General features: G+C 40.2%; 1 protein-coding gene across 4 annotated transcripts in view; it reads right to left on the bottom strand.

Moving 5' to 3' along the window:
* The window catches only part of KIF2A (kinesin family member 2A), a 64,737-nt gene extending 48,607 nt beyond the window's left edge, over nt 1–16,130 (bottom strand). For 3 of the 4 annotated variants that reach the window (XM_090276301.1, XM_090276303.1, XM_090276302.1), the window contains exon 1: nt 15,761–16,130. In XM_090276301.1, the coding sequence (XP_090132427.1) occupies nt 15,761–15,824 (64 nt within the window). In that variant the 5' untranslated portion in view covers nt 15,825–16,130. The remainder of the gene's footprint in view (nt 1–15,760) is intronic. The other variant, XM_090276304.1, reaches the window with a different exon arrangement.
* Between the last annotated feature and the right edge of the window lie 1,148 nt (nt 16,131–17,278).

Raw genomic sequence — 17,278 nt, 5'->3', positions numbered from 1 at the left:
CCCCTACTCTTATTAGGAATTTCTGGACCCAAGAGTAGGTAGGATAACAACCGTGTCCAGCTTGAAGCAGCTAGAGGAGCAATGAGACCTTCGCTCATTGTCCTTTATAAGATTATAAAGGGTCTTAAGTCTGAGAGGGGGGAATTGTTACAAAGCAGGGGTCCCCCAAAAAATAAATTAATTAATTTAAAAAAAAAGGATTAGTGGAGTCAGGATACAAGAAGAAATATGCTGGACAGAATGGTGACTGAAAAATGGAATGCTTACAACTGAGATTATGGAGACACTGCATGGAGATGCCTGGATATGGTGAACTATGGGCAAGATTACTGAAAAAAAGGGAGGAAATAAGTTCAAAGTTCTGACAGGCAAAGGGACAGAACTATCATCTACAGATGAATATTGCAATTACCAAAAAAAATGATAAGAATACAGTAGGAGAGGATAACAGTGAGACAGGAGTTCTTTATATATTTTATATAATAACCCCTTATTGGATGTATGATTTGCAGATATTTTCTCCCATTTGATAGGTTGCCTTTTCACTTTGTTGATGATTTCCTTTGCTGTGCAGAAGCTTTTTAATTTGATGTAGCCCCACTTGTTTATTTTTGCTTTTGTTGCCTAAACAGGATGGATTTTATATGAATTATACCTCAATTTAAAAAAGAACAGGTCACAGTAATTAGAGAACACAGGGAAATAGAAAAGGACCAATGACAGAACTCTGGAAAACACCAACATTTAAGAGGTAGACAAAGAAGAAGAATTTAGACTAAGAACAGTTCAAGTGGTAGGCAGAGAAGTCAAAAAACAAGGTAAAATCAAGTCCAAGGAAATAGTTTTTAAAAGTAGGAGGAGAGAGACAAAAGGTACTATGATGGACAAAAAGAAAAATGTTCACCTTTACTAGTAATAATGCAAATTTAAATAACAATTCACTATTTCTGCCTATGAAAAGGTTTTTAGAAAACAATTTTATTGAGAAAGAATTCAAATAACATACAATTTATCCACTTAATGCATACAATTTAATGGTTTTTAGTATAGTCAGATATTTGCAATCATCACCAAAGACACTTTTATAACATTTTATTCACCTCAAAGATATTCCCTAGCCTTTATTTTTTAATATGTATTTTTCAACTTTTAGAAAATATTTATTTTTTGTCAACTGTATTTCCATTCTGTTAAGTTTGATGAAGAACAGCTTAAGATCACTCAGTGCTTGTTCTGACCCACTCAGTAGCCTGAGCAGTGGGAGCTGAGAACCAGTCTTCCGTGGCAGTCTGAGCACTCCAGTCTTCAGTAGGAAACTGCTGAACAGGCACCTAGAGCACCTGCACACTTTCAGACAAGTTAACAACCTCAGGCTGAGCAGCAGTGAACTAGGGAGCTGGAGCAGTCTGTTCATCCTGAAATTCCTCCTTGGTCACAGCCTTTTCACCAGCAGCCTGCTCTTCCTTTTCAGTCTCTTCAGGATCTCTGTAGAAGTAGAGATCAGGCACGACCTCCTATGGGTGTTCACAGAAGACGCTGCCACATGTACACAGATTATTAAGTATGTAGAGGTCCTATGTTAGGCACTGGGAATACAATGGAACTTGAGTCTAACCACAGATAATCAAACAGATAATACACTCCTGTAAGTGTTTTGACAGAGTAAACAGGAGAGTCAAAGAACATAGGGCAGGGAACCATCCTAGTCCAGGAATCCAAGAAGGATAAAATGTTTTCACAGAGGTAAAAAGGGGCAACAGTGTTAGCTAGGTTAGGAAGAAGTGAAGTATTCTGCAGTGCCTCAAATAAATGGCAAGAAATGAGACTGGAGAGGAAGGTCAGATTGTTTAGGGTCTAGAGTAAGCTATGATAGAGTTGGGCTTTATCCAAAGGGCAATAGAAGTAAAGGAAGTAATCAAAAATTTTTAAGCAGGTGATCAGAGAGTCAAATTTATATGTCTGAAGGTTTATTCTGAAGAGTATCTACCAAAGATGAAGAGACATATTAGGAATTTGTTGCAACAGTACAGGCAAGACATAATGCTACCCTGGACGAAGTTATAATGGAAGGATGGAAAAAGTATATGACTGAAGTACTTGAGCAGTTGAATTAAGAGTACCTGATGATAGATACAAGGTTAAGAGAGAACAAGGTGTCAAGGAAGCCATCTAAGTTTCTTATTTGGGCAACAAGGTGAAAATAATGAGAGATATTGAAGAAGTAGATTTGGGGGAACAGGTGATCGGTTGGTTCACTACTGGACATGCTGACTTTGAGATATGTATGTGATACCTTAGTGGAGATAAACAATAATCCATTAGATATACAAACAGTACAGGTATGCAACCAGACTGAGCTGAAGAGAAGCACTTAGTGCACCTAGAGAGAGAATACGGTGCAAGAAGTACTTGAAGAACACCAACAGTTAGAGAATGGAGAGAGACAGAAGCACCTGCAGAGATTAAGAAGGAAAGATCTGAGGTAGGAGGAAAACATTTACTTTTAGTTAAGAAATGGCTGTTAATGAAACCCCAAAGAACATGTAAGGTTAAAAGTATTGTATGACTCAATAATAACTATACCCAAATACCATACAAAGAAAACACACATACATAGGATCTTGTTCGTAGTCAACTCTCAATATCAGCTACAATTGGGGGAAAACAGTAAAAATGCAACCTGTATATTGTCCCCAAAAACAATCTCATACAAGAGTTTTGCAAAAACAAAGATCACTCAACCTAGATAGGTCCCCAAATTCACTAATTATGCCAGGACTCCTAGCAAGTTTCTATGAGCTGTTACATTTTCCAGACAATATAGCTGCTCATCTAATGAGAAGCATTATTTCACTTGACAGCATAAGTACTTGTCTAAGCTTTTAAAATTCTTATAAGTAAGGAAAGAACCAGAATCTCTTTTTCAAAATAAATATAGAGCCTTGACAGGTGAGGCTAAATCGGATGGGTGCTGCCCGCAAATGTCAAGAGATTTGATTCCTGGTTGGGTCACATGCCTAGGTTGCTGGTTTAGTACAAGAGGCAATCTTCTTGCATCAATGTTTCTCCCATCTCTTACTCCTTCCCTTCCCAAATAATATTTTTAAAAACAAGTTAAAAAATAGAGCCACAGTGACCTTGCATTGAGTGCAACAGCTATATAACATTCTGTCATAATTGACATAATAGCCTTTTCTACGAAAAAATCCTACATTTATTCCCTCAAAGGTATGAAATGAAGGAACAAATATTGGCCATGCAACAAATGCTACCTGGATTAATAAAAACATTTGAAAGCAATCTATTCCATAAAAAAAAAAAAAAATGAAAGCACTATTTAATTAATATACTGACTTCCAATTCCGGGAATATCCATATTACACAAAGAATTCTAAAGGAATTAGAGTTTAGAGTACTTTAGAGGCAGACAACCTATGTTCTAGTACTGGGTTGGCTAAAAAGTCTGTACTTTTTTGGGTTTCTTTTGGAAAATAAAGACATATTTTTTATTTTCACCAATAACTTTATTGGTTTGAATATTTTGAGTACATCAGCTATCTCCAGCTATTGGCTTCTAGTGGGTAGAGGCCAGGGGTGCTGCTAAATATCTTCCAATGTATAAGACAGCTCTACAGCAAATAATTATTTGACCAAAGTGTCAACAGTACCAAGAAACTTCGCAAACCACTTTTGACATGTTCCATCAACCACAGCACCTTCTCCATACACTGCACAAATCTATTTTTGCATTTCAATTGTACTTTAACCTTTCTTGAAATAATGAGGCATAATAAGCCATAAATGTTGCATATTTTCTTCCATCTTCAATATTGAAATGGATGCACAAAATTTCACCAATTTGGTGTTTTTTTTTTTTAATGCACACTGATATGACAGCTGTCACAATACAAACTAACAAAATTGTTCTGAATGAAGTTAAAGACAACTAAACACTACTAGAGCCATCATATAGAAAAAACATAACAGATTTTTTTGCCAACCCAATATATTTTTTATTTTATCTGTGATCTTGGGCAAGTCAATTTACTCACTGTAAAAACATAAGCAAATCTGACTAACAGAAGCATTTAATCAGTGAGCAGTCTGTAGTTAAATTCTAAGATTTAGAAATTATGGCCTCTAATTTGTTATTTCCTAAAAATCATATAGGTGAATCACTGTATCCTTTTCTTTTTAGTAGTCCACAGTGATCTACAAGTTAAAGTTAAACATTAAAAAATATATAATGCTATTTACACTCCGAACATAATTAGATTTCATGTGTATATTTTTTAGCAGTAATTCTCTATAATTTATCTGAAACAGACAAACTCTTGTTTAAATTCAATCCTGGCTGATCTCATGGAGGAAGCTTCTAGACAAACTGCTTGTACATTTGTCATGACATTTGAATTTTAAACTCAACTATCCATTGGCCAAAGTAAAGAAATGGGGTTCATGTTGCTAAGCATATCTGAATCCTCTCATTACACTACAGCTCATTTTTAAAATTTTGTCAGCAAACCCTAAATTTCTCATATTAACAAATAAACATAGTAAAAACTAAAAACAAAAATTCACCTTAACTGCAATCTTAAGTGGTTGATCCTCATTCTTAAAACACTATAAAGTTTTCTTAGTGGTCCATTATTTCAAGTGTAGCTTTGACTTCTAACCACCTGAAGTTTGCATACCCCCTCTCCCAATTATATTTATTTTTAGAGCAGTTTTAGGTTCACAGCAAAACTGGGGAGATGATACAGAGTTTTCCCATTTATTTCCTGGCCCCACATATGCAAGCTCCCATAGTATCAACATCCCAACTGGATACACTTGTTACAATTAATGAACCCACACTGGCACATCATTAATACCCAAAGTTCCTGGTTTACATTAGGGTTCACTCTTGGTGGTGTATCTTTTTGGGGTTTTGAAAGATGTATAACATGTATCCACCATTATAGTATCATACAGAATAATTTTATTGCCCCCAAAATCCAGTTTTTTGTCTACTATCCCCCACCCCCTTTATACCTTAAATTGCAAATAGCACTTAAGATTCTAAATGCTGAAATGATATTCCAAATCTTGAGAATGAAAAGGGAAGACAAAAGCCAGGGTAGGAAAAAACAAAAACAAACAAACAAACAACAACAAAGAAAAACAGGCCAAAAACAATAGCAAGGGGAAGTAAATGAGAACAGCTGCATTTCAAGAATCAAAACACTTGCCCTTAGAGCTAAATCCTATCCTTTAAGTACAGTACTCTGTTTTTCCTTCCCATTCCCTTCCAGGAATCCTGAGAGAGTCTTGGCTAACACACTATAACTGAATCTTTTTAAGCAGGCAAAGCAGGTAGCTATATTTTAAGTAAATTCCTCACTTACATATAAACATTTACTGGTAGTGGCTTGCACCTTAAACTCAGTTACTTCTAAGATATTAGTTGCAAAAACTATAAACAGCCTGGGCTGGATGATCTTGTTTTTTTAATATACTTTATTGATTATGCTGTTACAATTGTCCCAATTTCTTTTCCCTTTGTTCCCCTCCACCCAGTAACCCTCCTCAATTCAGCTGTACCCCCCGCTTAGTCCATGTCCATTGGTTGTGCATATAGTTATTCTCAACACCTTCCTATATACTCCACTCTCTTCTGCTATGATTAATTCCTGTACCATCTCCCTCCTTTTCCCCCCTTTCCCTCTCCCCGCTGACCTCCCCCTAAAATGTTCCCCATGCCTATAATTCTTTTCCCACTCTCGTTGCCTACTTAGTTTGCCTTTGTTTCGATTCCCTAGCTTCTGTTGCTGGTTGTTGTGATACAGTTTTCATTTTAATGTTCAGAGTTTTGATCCTTTCTCCTAAGCAAGTCCCTTTAACATTTCATATAACAGTGGTTTGGATCTGATGAACTCCTTCAGTTTTACTTTATCCTGGAAGCACTTTCTCTGCCCTTCTGTTCTAAATGACAGCTTCTCTGGATAGAGTAATTGTGGTTATAGATTTTTGCTTTTCATTCCTTTGAATATTTCTTGCCAGCCCCTTCTTGCATGCAGTTTCTTTTGAGAAATCAGCTGACACTCTTATTGGGACCCCCTTTGTATGTAATTCTCTTCTTCTCTCTTGCTGCTTTTAAGATTCTCTCTTTATCCTTAATTTTTGACATTTTGATTATAATGTGTCTTGGTGTGGTTCTCCCTGGGTCCAGTTTTTTTTGGAACTCTCTGTGCTTCCTAGACCTGTAAGTCTATTTCCTTCCCCAAGTTAAGGAAGTTTTGCTTCATTATTTTTTCACATAATTTTTCAATTTCTAGTTCTTCACGTTCTGGCAATCCTATGATTTGGATGTTGGCCTGCTTATAGCTGTCCCATAGGTTTCTGAGCCTCTCCTCATTTTCCTCACTTCTCATTTCCTCTTTCTGCACCAGTTGACTGTTTGTTCCTTCCCTATGTTCCGATTTGTTGATTTGATCCCTGTTTTTCTTTCCTTCACCACTAGTTTCGTATGTGTTTTCATTCATTTCAGCAGGACTAGCCTTCATTCCCTCCCTGTCTTGTTTAAGATCTGCTTTTAGGTCTGTAAGCATTTGTATAACCAAAGCTCTGAACTGTGCCTCAGAAAGATTCCTATCTGCTGCTTCATTAGACATTTGCTGGGTGGTCAGCTGTGTCACCAGGATCTCATGATCTGTGCCCTTTGACAGTTTTGTGTTTACCTTTGCTTCCTGAGCAGGGCTGTCACACCTCCTACGCTATAGGGGGCAGAACCCCATGCACTCGTCACTACCGGGCATTTTTTGTGGGGGTGGGGTCCAAGATGGATTCCTGCAGTCCACTCTCCGCTGAGAGACCGGGAGCCTCTTCCTCTATCCCCATGCCCTCTGACCCTCACAACCCGAGGCAATGGGGGTCTGCCTTCCCCAGTGTTGGAATCACGAGCTGACAGGTGTGGTCTGCAGCCAGGGGTGCTCCCCAGGCGCTTCTCACCTCCCCTTAAATACGGGTGTCTGTGCTTACTGCCGTCCCGCCGCCGTCACCGCAGCTGCTGCTGCCAGCACAGCTTGACCTCTCCACCCCAGCTTCGCCCCTTCTACCCATCCAGACGAGCACCACTTCCTTACAACTTCATACGCTGGACTTTCAGGTAGCTTTATGTTTTGGAACTTCAGGTTATTTCTGGTTTTGCGGTAGTTGTATTCTTTCTTAGTTGTGGAGGGAGATGGAGCATGTCAGTCTTTGGATGATCTTAAGATATTACATTGTACACAGGCTCCACACTGTATTCATGAAAAGGATTAGCTTGATTAAACAGAACTGAAAAAACTATAACCTACACTCTGACTGTCCAAATGTTAAGTCCATTCCTTTCAACACATCTGTCAGTTATTTGGCATAAGTAATATATCACCATATAACATCAATTCTTTTTGCATTGTTCTGCATCTCATCTGTTCCTTAATCATTGCTCACCTCCTAGTCTGATGCAATGGTATCCTTGCTAGCTCTTGTTTTCAGGACTACTTGCCCTCTAATCTATCACTAAGCACTAGCTAACTCCTATTACTGCTTTTAGGAGATTAAGTGCTACAGTCGTTTCCAAGTGTCCTAGAAATCAATTCCAAGATGCCTTACCTTACCTTTGTATCCAAGTCTTTAACAAGGTGCCCTAGATTACCCCTCCTTCCTTTATTCTCTTTATCACTCTCCTGTCTGCCTGTTCTAAATGCCCTTTACCTGACAATCCCTTCATTTCCAGCTCAGGGACCTCCCAACATGTGCCACATGTATGGAATGCCTCCTCCCCCTCACAGAATCTATTGATTATCTCCTTCCCACCATTTAAACTTTACTCTCATGAAATCTTGTCAGATCACTGATAGGAGTCCCTACTACTTTTTCCAAAATAATGGATCAGAATCTTGGGTATAAACTGGAATCACCAGTGTATGGGGCATTTTAAAATAAAATACTGATGTTCAGGCTTCATATTAGACCAATTAAAGTAATTTCTATGCAAAGAACCCAGATACTGGTGGTATTAGGTGTGTGTGTTGGGGGATGGGGGTTATGTTGTTGGCTTTTTTTTTTTTTTCAAAGCCCTACAGGTGATTCTAATGATCAGCCAAGCTTATGAACCCTACTAACCCTACCCAGTCTAGAAACAGAACTCCCACAGCTATATTTTCTCAGTATGTTCTCTAAATATATCCATATCCCACACTCCCAAAAATACTTACCACATAGCCTTGACTAATTAATGTAATTTAAATATCTGAAATAGGTCTTTATGAGGCTTAAACACTATACAGTAGTTTATACTCTGAGCATGTTTCCTCTTCTGTAAAATGGAGACAATACCATCTACCTTACAGAGCTGTCATAAAAATCAAACAAGATACTGGATATCATATATTTAGCAAAGCAACCAACTTATCAGGGCACAAATGATAAAGCCCTTTAGGTAGTAAGAGTAACACCTGATTCACTTTAAAAAAATACTTTTTAAAAAAAGTCTTTAAAAAATTTTTTAGATAGAGAAGGGGTAGGGGGAGAGAGGGAAGAAGACGGAGAAAGAGTGGGCGAGGGGGAGATATCTATTTGTTGTTCCACTTATTGATGCATTCATTGGTTGATTCTTCTGTGTGCCCTGATCATGGATTGAATCCATAACCTTGGTGTATCAGAACGATGCTCTAACCAACTGAGCTCCCCAGCCAGAGTGGATTCACTTTTTAAGAGAGAAATAAGTTCAAGTGGCAGTATGGAAGATACAAGTTATCTGGATGAGGCTGAGTAGATAGCTGTTGGCCAAGAGTTATAATCAAAAGGGTCATTGTTTGCCCTGTATAGACACTCAGCAAATTTCACCATAAGAATGCCCCATTCTGATCCTGTCTTTCCTTAAAAATTTTGATCTATAGGTGAAATCTGGTTAAAATTCACACCAAAACAATGAAAACCTTGAGAAAAAGTCTTTAAAAGTAACTAAATAGAGCCCAGTGAACCGTCTGATCCATATAGTCCCTTGGCCATGCTGTATGGAGAGGATGTTCCCAAATTACACACAAGCACCAGCAGTTGGCTGAATCCGTTTTCATGCTCAGCTTCCTTGGTCCCCGTGTTTACAAACACGCTTAACCCAGGATATCTAAAGAGAAAGTTAGAACTGAATAAACCTATTCCTTTAAATATCAAAACCAAGATAAAACATTATAAAGTTAAAACTCAAATGGGTATAGAGAACAGAATACAGGCCAGTAATGACAAATAAGGCCAATTTCAATGGACTGACAAGAGCTACCAGAATTGGTGGTGTTGTGTTAAGAAAAATTCTAAGGCTGAATATGAGTTCATCAGGAAAGCACACCATGAGAAATAATGGATATTGATCACTGGGAGGAGGTGAAAGGTAGAGTGTATGACATATATTTTCTATACAGAAGACTCACAACTTCAGGACTAAAGAGCTTAATCTTAAAAAGGTAAATGGTAATGATGTACACAGAGAATGGCATACTTCTATCAGTATGAATCAATCATTTATTTAGTTGTTTGAGGGCAGGAACTGTGTATTTTTTTTTTTTTTTTTTGTATCTCCAACATTTTTCAGACTAATATATAATATAATAGGCTGTTAATAAAAGTGCATTTAATTAAATTTGCAATAAGAAAACAGATATATGAGATCCCATTATTTTATGATATGGTATAATCATTTAAGGTCTACTTACCAAAATACCCTGACACCCCAGTAAAGGCCCATTTAACTGCAAGCTTGATTGTAGTGGGTAGTGAGAAAAATAAGTAGTACCAAAAATGAGAAAGCCCTAGGCAAAGACTAGCTTAAGGAGCATGACTTTTAAAGGGGACTTCTCTATCCTCATTTTACTCTCAGGAGATAGCAATAAAAGTTAACTTAAACTTAAGGTTAAGTAAGCAACAATGAAACAATACTCTATTTCATTTTGTTTAAATTTCTACTAGACAAATCCCAATGACCATGAACTTGAATTTATTTAGCTTTCTATATTAAGTACATGACCCAGCATGCACTATTTGAAATCAAGCACTTAAATGTTTAACATGGTGAGGTTGTAATGTCTATTTTCAGTTAGTTACTATAACACCATTAGTGTTACTTTAAAAGAAAAAGAAGTTGGTGTGTGATGCAAGGACAACCTAACCTATACTTGCTCCACAACTGTACCAGAGAGTACCAATAGGTTTTACCTAGAGCTTAAAAATTATATCGAAGGTCAGAACTATGATCTCAAAACAAACACCTTCAAAGGTGATTTTAGGTCACAGGACAGAAAGGGAGGGGTGCTGAATCCAAAAATTAAGCTTTGTAAAAGACTTGTGTAATTTTAATGACAAGTATATTTGTGACTAGAAAGAATGGGACCAGATGATCTCCTGAAGAATACTGATGTTCTACACTCACTCTTCCTTCCCTAGTTGAACAGACACAGGTTTAACTGGCTCTTTGCTGTTTTCTCCAGTTTTTAAAAAATTATGGCACATAAAACAAGTTGACATATAACCTGTCCCCAGAGTTCCAAAATTTTTGTCATGAGAATAAAGTGACTGGGCAATGAATATAAATTCCTAGTTTTCTGTGGTAATTCTGGAGTCAAGTAGTGGCTGCCTATTGAAGAGGGCTTTAAAGGCTTACTTTGCTGAATCTTAATCCTTATAGTCAGAAATCAATCTGATCTCACCCACTTGGCAATTTTTGTTTTTACCCTCACCCAAGGACATGCTTAGAGAAAGGGGAAGGGATGGACAGAGAGAGGGAAAGAAAACGTTGTGGGAGGGGGGCAGAGGGGAAACATTGATCAATTGGTTGCCTCTCGTACATGCCCCGACAAGGGATCAAACTTGCAACCTAGCCATTTGCTCTGACTGGGAATCGAATCGTGACCTTTTTATATGGGACAATGCTCCAACCAATTGAGCCACACTAGCCAGGGCAATTTGACAAATTTTAAGCAATGTTATCAGTTGTAGGCTTTCTGAGCCTCTTTGGTGGCAGTAGTAGAAAGGATTTTATCTTATCTCAAAAACAAAATGTACACATAATATACAACTTCGTACCATTAACAGCAAGCATCTGCTAGTATTTAAAGAGAGAGCTATGAGGGAAACAACTTAGTCTTTGGTTCAGGCTATGCCCCTCATTAACCCTGTCATCATGTCAAATAATCCAACCTCAAATTCACTTGTATAATGATGAATCTACCACCTTCCTACCCTGCTTACATTATATAGTTCCTGGGAGGATCCAATCAGATAACCCTTTTGTAAAACTATGAAGGCCTAACAAATACATATATGGAATCATTATCATTCCAGTCATCATGTAAAAGGAAATTATTAATCCACAAATTCCCCCATTCTATCCACTCCATCATCAATAATATAATTGTACCTAAAGAACAACTACTGAATATACTGCTTAGTGGCTTATTTTTATTACCTCAATTCATAAAATCTACTCTCCAAAAACCTATGTAATGACAGTAAAGATGAACTAGCAGAAGAATAAATGTGGCAAAGTAGGTAGAGAATTAGGCCACTTAAACTTTTCTAAAGATTGTCTGCCCTATATGCCAAGATCCTCAATGAGCCCTTTGAAATCTTTACTTTCCTCTGGATTTCAGATGCTTAATTAACGCACTCTGTTCACCAATGTTTAATTAAGAAACAGGAATATTTTCCTTCCACAATATTGAGTTTTATGACCTTCTAACCATACCACACCATATCACTTTTTTATCAGATCATTCCAACTGGTCTCTAAAAAACTGCTCTTTACTGGTTTTCCCATGAATGAGAAGCAATTTCCTAAATATTTTTTTAAATAATTTATTTATTTATTTATTTTTATTTTTAGAGAGAGAAAAGGAGAAAGAGAGAGAGAAACATCACTGTGTGGTTGCCTCTCACTCATGCCCCCAACTGGGGACCTGACGTGCAACCTAGTCATGTGCCCTGACAGGGAATTGAACCAGCGACACTTGGTTCACAGGCCGACACTCAATCCACTGAGCCACAGCAGCCAGGGTCAATTTCCTGCATATGGTTCCCAAATAACAGAGAATTCCCTCTTTATTGTCACAATTCTTGATAGATAGTCTGGTTGCTATGCCATGCAAGACAAGCTGTATGAATCTTGACAAGTCACTTATGGTTACCTGAGACTGCGTTTCCACATTGATAGAAATGAGAACTAGATTAACTCTAAGTCTTTCTGGTTGAAACAGTCTGTGATTCTCTTCAGATCACATATCAACACTGTGACTAAGAGACCCCAAGAACAATCCCATCTTAACTGCAGCTTTCAAATATTCAAAACATTTCTTATTTCTCCCCTAGTCCCCAAAGGGTAGTCACAGCTACTGTAGAACATTTTTAAAATGTTTTAACAATGCAGTTTAAAATTTCTCAATAAAGACTATCTTGCCATACAACAGTAATATTGTATTAATAGTTTAGTTTTTAGTCACTAGATTCTAAAGAGGAATTGAATCAGAAAGATAACAGGAAGACACATATAAGAAAATAAACTATAATGGAAAAATACAAAGATTTTTTTAAATGAAAGAAAGAAAGAATAAACTATAAATGAGTGTCTCACTTCACACCATGAAACCTAACCTCTGCCATTTCTAACCTTAGAACACCAGAAGTCAGATTCCCCTTAGCAGATTACTCAATATCAGTCAACTCTGGGGATTTTGAACTAAAAGGCCTGTATGGGATGTGAGAGGCCTGAGTCAGGAAGTGGCAACACAGGATGAGCATAGATGGAGGGTTTCACTTCCTGGTAAGAGTTCATCTGAATGGTTACTGAAAATAATATTTGAAAACACAAAATCCAGTAATAAATGATTACTCAAAAAACTACATACTCTGTTAGGCACACAGGGGAGCCACAGATGAATTCAGGGAATTTAAGAGTCTACTAGCATTTTAATCTTATAACACATTGGTTGAAGTGAGTGTGGGTAGCCTGCCATCTTTTTATTGCATTATCCACTCCACCCCTTTGTAGTGCAGCTTAAAACATAATATAAAGAGAAATAAACCCAGCACGGCCTGGTGTGGTTCAGTGGATTGAGCCCAACCTGCAAACTGAAAGGTCACTGGGTTCCATTCCCAGTCAAGGCACATGCCTGGGTTGCAGGCCAGGCACCCAGTTGGGCATGTTGGAGAAGCAACCAACGGATGTTTCTCTTCCTCTCCTTCTCCCTCCCTTCCCCTCTCTCTAAAAATAAGAATTTTTAAATCCTAAAAATGTACCTCAAATATTAATATTTAAGGAAATATTATGCTGTCTCATAAGTGATACAGAATGACCTAGGAATTCAGTGACTAAGTGGCCATCTGATTTTAGTAACCAATGAAGATTTATTGGGATTAGTTTTGAGTGGGGTCTTGAAAGATAGGAATAAATCCATCTTAATTTATCTGTTTGCCCTTGGATTGTGTTTTATTAATAAAGAGCATCACAGGTACAAGAAGTATGCTCTAAAACAAGGACAAGGATCACCATCAGCAAACAATCAAGTCACCAGTTAACAGCAACCTGGAACAGCCCTTCACTCATGTGATTTACATTGTCTCAATCACATTAGTGTTCATCCAACTTTTACAAAGTTTATTTTAGTTACAATAACCACTAGTGTTTTGCCACATGCAGATCTGCTATAAAAGTAGGCAAAAACAAAACAACTTCTTTAAAGTGAAGAAGGGAAACTTAAAGGGGAATCTCCCAGACATCAATTTCCACTGTGAAACACTACCATTCAATGCAAATAATAATTCTCTTCAAGTTCTCTAGTTATCTTTCACCTTTCATCCAACACCATCATGCAACTGAGGTGCATCAATATGTACATGCCAAAGGTTAGGATCATACACATTGAAAAGACTCACATTATTTCTCACGGGCAAACTGCTCTGAAATCTGATTTTGGGTTACTAGCACTTATGTAAGAACAGAAAGCTCTTACTGCCTGGCGTTCTGGTATAGGCAGAAGGCTGAAAGGAGTATTAAAAGCCTCTACCCTAGAACCCTGAAAGAACCAAAATTGTTTCAAGTCCAATACATTTAAAGAAAAAGATATTGGTCCAGAATAAAATAAATATATACGAACCTTCTAAATATCATGATACTGTTTTCCTTTCTTTCTCTGATAGACTTTAAACTAACACCTATAATCATAGTTAAAGGCTTGGAATGTAAAATCCTTACACATTTTATTTCATCCCAAAACTTTCAATTATACACAAACCTTACTTTTGCTAGTATATAATGAACCTACATTCACCTGAGAAATGACACTAACAATATTGTTTAAGGAAAGTAATTTGAAGAGAATAATATAAAGAAACCCCAACCCAAGTAAGGAAGACATCTCCTTCCTACAGGTGTTACTGGTAACTTCTAAACCTCTAAGTGGTATAATTTATCTTTTCACATACAGGATATTGTATCTCAAATATAATGAAGGGAAAAAATCATTAACTACATGGATCTTCCAATATATCACCTAGGTAAGGTGAAAAATCAATCTAGTTTCACGTAACTTGGTCAAACTTGGTAGAAACCAAGAGGATGTAGATGTGACAGTAACACTACTACCGACAAGGACAGAGAATAAGCTGTAAATTAAAGGCATGGGTATAACAAGAGATGGAGTCAAGAACACTGCACACCTCTAATTCACTCTCTATGCCTTTTCTCCTTTACAATATAAATTATTTCCAAGCCTGGCTGGCAGCTCACTCCACACCCTAAGCTAGTGACATAAGGCATTTTCCCCAAGAGGAACCTATAGAAAGATACCTAAGCCTAAAGCTTTTTATTTTTCTTTCTTGCTCTACTTAAGCAAGTCTCTGCACCTCGCCTCGCACTTTTCTCACGGTTACCTCTCCTGAGGGTGTGAAAACATCAACATCCAGTCGCCCACCCCCATCCTCTCAGGGGTGCCTCGCCGGACCAGGCTCCTCTCCTCTCCTTCCCCTTCAGTCCCATCACCTCTGAGAAGCTTCCTTCACCTGCTTCCCCCACCCTTATTCATGGCCGAGCACGACAATCTCCGCATCCTTCTTCCGACGAAGGGACTAGCGAAAAAGGAGGCATGTTCGAGAAACGAAAGCCGAAGAACCTTGACAATCACCACAGCAGTTTAAACTGGCGAGGTTGGCCTTCTCCCTCCACCTCGGCCTCTTACCAGTCGGGTTCTCTAAATACTGAAATCACTGGTCTCCCCGCTCTCCCCAGCCCCCATCCCTCAGAGATGAGGTCGGAAAATGGAAAGAACCGGTTGAAACGCGAGGGTAGGTCATCCCTCATCAAGCCCGCTGCCCTCGACCCCCCTCTCCCGGACTGGAGTCCCCGGGGAGGATGGAGATCGCCGGAGGACCGAGGGGCCCCCGGCCCGGGACCCCGCACCGCGCCCGCCCGACGCCCCTGAACACACGGGTCGTGACACCCGGGCCTTCTGCGACTGCTTCCCCTCGGCCGAGCACCCGCAGGGCCCCTCCCCACCCTCTGCATTGCAGCGGCACCAGAGGTGGACCCCAGACCGACCTCACTAGCACACGAGCCACACACAAAAGCATCGCGGCCGCCGCCTTCCCGCCCCCACAACCCGGTGGAGCAATCAATGAGGCGGCCGGCGCCCGCGTCCCTACGATGCACATCCGAACGCGGGACCCGGCCGGAAGGGGCGGCGGCGCTGCTCACCATCGCTCCGCTTTATCTCCACGTAAATCCCGATCTGGATCTTGCCGAAGTTGGCCGTTGCCATCACCTCATCTGGAGCAGCTGCGGCGGGTCGAGGCAGGGGGGCTGGAGGGCGGAAAAGGCGGGGAGGGGGCGGGGTAGGTGTGGGAGGGGGAGCGGTTGCCCGCGGCCGCGCTGGCCCGGGCGACAGCGTGAACGCGAGCTGGGGCCGCGAGGACCAGCACGGGCGTGCAAGCCGAGGCCCAGGGCCTGCAGGCGGGCGGAAAGACTCACACGCCTGGACGTCGGGGTGAAATAAGGGCCTGGCCGGTTAGGCTGCGCCGGGGAGAGTGGGAGGGTCCACACCACCCGCCAGGAGCCGACGCTGGGGAGGCGGGGCGCCGCGCGCCTGCGCAGAGCGCGCCTCCCGCGTCTCTTCCTCCTCAGCCTGCCTTTCCCGGCTGCCTCGAGGCGGCCCCGCCCAGCTCCGCAGCGGCGCGAGGGACGGCTGCTGGTTGTCTGACTGAGGGAGCGGAGCGCGCGCGGCCCGGCCCATAACGAGCCGGCGTCGAGTTTGATTTTAGCGCGCGGTCTGGGAGAAGCGGCAGTCCGCGCGCCGGTGCCTTCCTATCTCTGGCTTCCGTGCATTGGCTCTTTTGCCAGAATGGACTTAGGTTTCAGGGCTCTCCAAGTGGAACACGGGGCTAAGGGGCAGACCATTGACAGGAAGGCCTCACGGTTTCAACTGAGCGTGTCGTGTCTCCTCTATTGCCAGTTAGAGGTGGCTAGCCCAAGTAACCGAGCCAAGGTTTTCCATTCAGTTTTGGAAGAAGAAAAGAAACACCTCTGAGGTGTCATGCAACCTAAGACGGAATGAAGATACGCTTCTTCATGGCCTTGCCCTAAACTCCTGGCCGTTCAGAAAGAAACCCTGTGGTGGCGTGGCCTCAAGCGTTCTATTTATGATACATCTGTTGCTAGTGTCCTGCCTCTGCTGTAGGGTTTAAGACTTTATTTGCCCTGGCCTATAAGCCAATAACTATGATTCAAGGACAGAGCGCAGACAAGTAAGGTTGACACTAAGTAAGGTATGTGCCTTTTCTACAGAGTCACTTGACTAGTTTGACCACATCAGCATGTGGGAGAGCAAGATTCTCCCCAGCAGGAAGGCCATGTGGACAGGGACTATGGAAACTGTTTACAGCACCCTGTAAAAACCTCCAAACTGTGACTTCTGCTTCCAGTATTGCGACTCAATATGAGGAAACACGCTTTTCAGGCCCTACTTTTTCCAGTTATTGTTAATATCTCTGTGATAATAACTAAAATATAGAGTTAAAAGTTTTAAATTGGAAACTGGATAATGTGTGTTAAGGGCATATTTGCATATATGCATGCACATACCTAGAGTTTTCAGCCTAGTGTAAGTAATCAAATAGACGCTAAAAAGGAAATGTTAAAAGACTAGGGTTCCATTTGTAATTTAAGCATATTGAAGACATACTTGTCAAAAGACCAATTTCTTAAAGCCAGTCTAAA

The sequence above is a fragment of the Furipterus horrens genome, unplaced genomic scaffold (assembly GCF_987537825.1).
Source record: "Furipterus horrens unplaced genomic scaffold, mFurHor1.1.pri manual_scaffold_5, whole genome shotgun sequence".
Taxonomy (NCBI): Eukaryota; Metazoa; Chordata; class Mammalia; order Chiroptera; family Furipteridae; genus Furipterus; species Furipterus horrens.
The sequence above is the reverse complement of the archived record's forward strand: the minus strand, read 5'-3'. Positions and strand labels throughout refer to the sequence as shown.